The 5,408-nt window shown below is 43.8% G+C and overlaps 1 protein-coding gene across 1 annotated transcript in view; it reads right to left on the bottom strand.

Moving 5' to 3' along the window:
- Positions 1–4,379, bottom strand: part of LOC138362819 (probable serine/threonine-protein kinase kinX) — a 24,506-nt gene extending 20,127 nt beyond the window's left edge. Inside the window, exons 1-2 of the mRNA XM_069321383.1 lie at positions 4,279–4,379; positions 3,679–3,840 (exon numbers count right to left, since the gene is read on the bottom strand). Of these exons, the coding sequence (XP_069177484.1) occupies positions 3,679–3,840; positions 4,279–4,379 (263 nt within the window). The remainder of the gene's footprint in view (positions 1–3,678; positions 3,841–4,278) is intronic.
- Positions 4,380–5,408: the final 1,029 nt, after the last annotated feature.

Genomic DNA, 5,408 nt, shown 5'->3' with positions numbered 1-5,408 from the left:
TCAGCCTATCCTTCACATTCCTTTGTGATGGCTGTCCGTATGTTTTAGAATCTTAGCAAGTTCGTCAGACAAGACTTCCATTTTGTGAACCCTTGTTGACGCTTTTTGTTAGGAAATTTGTTCAGTCTATGTGTTCTACTTGGCTTTACGCGACGTATTTTTATAAAAATGTAAAATGTATTCATGTCAATGGTACAGGCCTGGTGTTTAGTTGCTCCTCCTTATGTGTAGATAATACATGTCTTCAACCTGTCTTGTAGTTCTCCACTTTCCAGTAAAGCATCGTAGAATATTGTAAAAAATTTGCTCAGAGGCTCCGCAGCATTGTTGAATATACACTTGGAGCCTGTCTTGTCATGTGGCCTTTGATACGTCTAGATCCTCCAGCAACTTTTGTTTGAATCCTTTACTGAAACTTCCATGCTGCTCAGTTTCTCATACAAGGGAATCCTATCCCCTTGATCCTCTGTTGCTTAGGTTCTTCTGTGACCTATTCCCTCTGTACCTCTTCGAGATTCTCCTGCTTTTCATTCTTGCTTCAAGGCACCGTCTGCTGAACCATGGGATGATGTTGTGCTTTGCTTCCTCGACCCCTTGATGTTGGAAAATAATGTCGTCACCTTCAAGACATTTCTAGCCATTGTCTTTGTTTCTGTTTCTCTGTCTTTTTTTTTTTTGAGGGGGGAGGGGGATTTTTCCTCTGGGTTTTCCACTGTCTCCTGGCTGTTTGTCTGCTGTCCGTCTCTTAGTCTATCTCGCTTTGGCTTCTTTTGCTCCTCTCTACTTTTTGTCTCTACTCTTTGCAGTCCTAAATGAAGATATTAAATTCTGGTCATATCAACAGTCTCAGTCAGAAACCGCTCGCCAGAATCTACCAACAAATATTAGAGTCCAGTCACCAAGAAGCGTCCGTGCTAAGGCTGATATTTATCACTGGTAGACGTAAAGCAGAAGGCATCCATAGGCAGTAGTAGGCGAACGTAAAGTACTGATGACTGAAAGCTAGTGAAAGTCAAACCAATTTTCAAGATGTGAAGTAACGACAATACTGTTTTTAACTAGTTGTACTTGCGGTGGATGTTGCTGAAGCTCTTGGGTCCCGCTTCTCTCAATCCTAAGTCGAGTATTAGGTCGAAACTATTGAGTTCTGTCATTTATGCATGTAAGACTGTGTATGGAGTTTACAGTTGATAGACCTTAAGTCCAATACCAACCCCTTTCCTCAGGAAAACATACCGTGAGAAGTATATACAAACTGCTTCTCGGTTTGTATATACTGAGGCTGTTGTTTAGACCTGGACCACGTACAGGACTAGAGTCTTCTTGCTGGTTGGTCAGTAAGCTATTGTAGGAGCCTTAATAACCCTCCAGAGGTTAATAGGTCTTAAGCCCCACACCAAACCCTTTCCCCTGTGTCTCCTAGGTTACCTCCACTCCCGTTCCCGGCTACCCCACCCACTCTTCTCTGACAAATATCAACCTCCCCCTTCACCATTCCACTTTCCCCTCCTTCCACAGTCTTCTCCCACCTTCCCACACTCCTCCCGTCCCTCTATCCCCTCTCCTCCCGTCCCCCCCCATCCCCTCTCTCGGCTACCATTCCCCCCCCCTCCTTTCCATCCCCCGAGGCCTGCACCTGTAGGTCCGTCTAATGACTCAGGTTCTGTGTTAATGGCTTCCGCGTCCCCACTCTCCGCCAGCCTCTTGCGCTGTCCTACTGGGGTCCCCTCGCAGACCTCCTCAAGCTGACGTCTATATCAAGCTGAGGACCATCTCAAGCAGACCCACTAGGGGAGATGTGCTTTGGCCTGGGGCGTGGTGTGAGGGCACCGGGGAGGATATATTGATCGTACTGGTAAAAGCAAGCGGAATAACACTCTTAGACGTAACAAAATGCAAATATTCGTATCACACTCTCTCTCTACACATTTCCTGTCCCCCACCATTCGTAGTTTGTCATACAGGAGGACTGACTACCTCTAAAGATTGGGTAGTAAATAACTTTCAAACTTAAATATGAAGAAATGTGTAATTCGAAACTGGAACAGTAATATTAATTGGGATAGATAAATAGGAATTGTTTTGGATTGATACTGGGAGAGAGTCCCTTAAGGGGAGTGGTCGGGGCAGCCTGGTCGACTGTGGTCGGAGCAGCCTGGTCGACTGTGGTCGGAGCAGCCTGGTCGACTGTGGTCGGAGCAGCCTGGTCGACTGTGGTCGAAGCAGCCTGGTCGACTGTGGTCGGAACAGCCTGGTCGACTGTGGTCGGAGCAGCCTGGTCGACTGTGGTCGGAGCAGCCTGGTCGACTGTGGTCGGAGCAGCCTGGTCGACGGTGGTCGGGCTCTTTGACAAGCAGTTTGAGTAACTGGCACGAGTATATAGGTATCCTATGGACTCTAGAAAACCAATCTGCCTCTGTGTGCATTGCCTTGACTGAATAGTTGATGTGTTCCAAATATTTTCTCGGTAATCTCTCCGTCATTTATACTTAAATTCACTTAAACTCTCTGCTTGTAATCCCCTACCCCCCCCCCCCCGGGGAATTTCCTTTGTTGACCTTTAATTACCGCGTTAAAGCAGTGGCCAAAGGTCAGGCTGATCACTTTACTCTTTATTCACTCTTTACTCACTCTTTTCTCACTCTCCAACTCACACATCCCTCCTCACTCACTAGCGGCCTATATACTTGTGTTCTAGGCGTAGTATGTTAAGTACATATAATCGTGATTATATAGAATTATCTCTGTTCCGCGAGAGATAATTAAATGTAAAAGTCCGTTATTCACTGTGATATTCCTTTTGATATCGTCGAATATCTTTCTGCTCTCGTATTGACATCCTGAATGATATCTTGGAACTCCTTAGTATTATTGCGACGTAGACAATGCTAGGTAGTCTTCCGGGTTTGGATTTTTCTTATGATAATACTTAAATTCGCTGTGAATAATTGACTTAAATTATTTCTATCCGTTCTATGTCTGAAGATATGGCGTGATTATTCTTCACGTATTTCATTTCCTTCCATGTCATTTATCATTCCTCCAGTACCCATTTGCCTAGCATTTACATTCCTACTCATTTCCACTTCTATACATTCCCATTCTTACCATTTCTCATTTCCAGCTATTCCTAAATTCCAATTATGTTCCAGAATAGGAATGGTAGAGGGAAAATAGGAATGTCAGAGGGGGAGGGGAAAGGAATGATAGCACCAACCATAGCATAAATATTAAGATTTTATTGTGCATGTTATCCTTTCTTCCTTCCTCCTACTCCTCCTTTTTCTCTTCCTTCTCCTCCTCCTCCTCCTCCTGCCTCTTCGTCTTCCTCCTCCATCTCTTTTTTTCCATTTCTTATTTTTTACCCCCAAAAATTTGCTGTTATTCCTTCAGTTCACCTTCTTTCAATTTTCATCATGTTCCTTCAGTTTCCCTTCACTTGCCTCACCTTCCTTTAGCTCCCCTCCCGTTTTTTTCAGCTTCCCTCACCTACTCAATCCTTCTCTCACTTTCACACACCCTCCCTATCTGTCTACTCAGTTTCACCCACCTTCCCTATCCTTCCCTAAGTTTCCCTCACCTCCCCTAAGTTTCCCTCACCTTCCCTCACCATCCTCATCCTTCTCTCACCTTCCTCATTTTTTTTATCCGAAGACAGAAAAAGTAGTGTGCCCCGACCAAAAGTTTAAGCTGAATTTCCTGGAATTTCTAAAAATAATTTGTTGTTGTTGTTGTTGTTGTTGTTCTTCTTCTTCTTCTTCTTCTTCTTCTTCTTCTTGTTCTTCTTCTTCTTCTTCTTCTTCTTCTTCTTCTTCTTCTTCTTCTTCTTCTTCCGGTGCCCTTCAGTTACATCATAATTACAAGATTTTCATCTTTTGAGAAATTCTCGACGAGGAAAGCCGTCTTAAACCCTTAGTGAAGCACCCAGCTTAATTTCCCAGGGTGAGTGGAGGTGAAGGAGTAGGAGACAAAATGGGGGAAAAGTCATATTCTTAGAGGAAAATACGTGAAAGATAAAGAAAGTCAAATGCAGAGAGCGAGAGAGAGAGCGAGAGAGCGAGAGAGAGAGAGAGAGAGAGAGCGAGAGAGAGAGAGAGAGAGAGAGAGAGAGAGCTTCTCTCATTAAACTAGGGCATGGGTTCATTACGGATATCATTGATGATTCTGATGAAACTCTAAGCATGAGCTATCATCCGGCATCAGCTCATCTCAAGCCGGCCACTAGAAACTCAAATATTTGATGAGCCTATTATTTGTATTTATTGAGAATAAACTAACCTTAATGCTAAGTAACTATCATATAAGGAAGAGGATGAGTCAGACTCCAAGGGTATACCAGAGCCTTCATATAGTTGGTGGACTTGAGAAAGGTTAGGCATTTCTCCGGAACATCAACGATCATTCATTCCTTGTCTGACTCTCATTTGGAACGCGTTCCGTCTACACGTTGTTACGCGTGAAATCAAGTAGGAAGATAATTATCAAAATAAGCCGCCAAGCCGGGAAGACTATGTATAACACCGTCATGTTGCTGGACATTCAAAAGGCATTGAACATTACACTGGATGTTCAACGCCTTTTGTTACGAGAACAAAAGGACATGAGGCCAAGCAATATCAAAAGGCATCGGATTCACCAAGAATTCTGTTGGGGGACAAGTGATCCCGAGCGTTATTAGGAGAGCAGGACATACGATCGTCCTGAAAATCGGGACATTCCACAAGGGATAATTCCATTCCCGCACGACTGTAAGCGGGACATTGCAGTTTGGACATTAAGAAGCAGGGCGGCATACCACTGTGTATCTGTGAGTTAAGCTTGTATGGTCAATTCGAAACTTATCCAGAGCCGTTTCCAACAGTCTATTACGGCGGTAGGAGGAAGGCCAAGAGGATAACTTACCTTTAAGAGTAAACAGTTTGTTTCCTATAACACCGACTCTGCCTTGGGTCACGGATTGAGGAATGAATAACCAGGTAGAAATCTGAATAATGAATACTTTTATTGGGAAATATGACAAGTGCGAATGACTTCCTTAGCAGCAGTGCCCGTGCGTCAATTTTAGGAAACATCAATATGGCTGCAAAACTCAACTGTCTTAACAGACAATATTTTCCATTTCGATCATCAGAAGATGCAAAGGGATAAATGACTCCAGAAAATTAACCACAATGACAAAGGAACGTTGACTTCGGAAAAGTGGTTGACGAAAAGCATTCACAATTGCATCAGGTTCCGCCGTGAAGATGCTATTGTCTCCTTGAGAAGGCCTTGAGTATACAGGTTTGGTCAAGAAAGTCAACAGGTCAACTCCGTCAACAGACTTACACCCACGTGAAAATAGTCCAATGGAGTGTGAATGCGAAGAAAACTATTCAAGGAAAAGGCGTTTCTTAACAACAGTGGAG

This window comes from Procambarus clarkii, chromosome 9 (assembly GCF_040958095.1).
Source record: "Procambarus clarkii isolate CNS0578487 chromosome 9, FALCON_Pclarkii_2.0, whole genome shotgun sequence".
Taxonomy (NCBI): Eukaryota; Metazoa; Arthropoda; class Malacostraca; order Decapoda; family Cambaridae; genus Procambarus; species Procambarus clarkii.
Note: the sequence above shows the minus strand (reverse complement) of the source record. Positions and strands in the feature narration are given on the sequence as shown.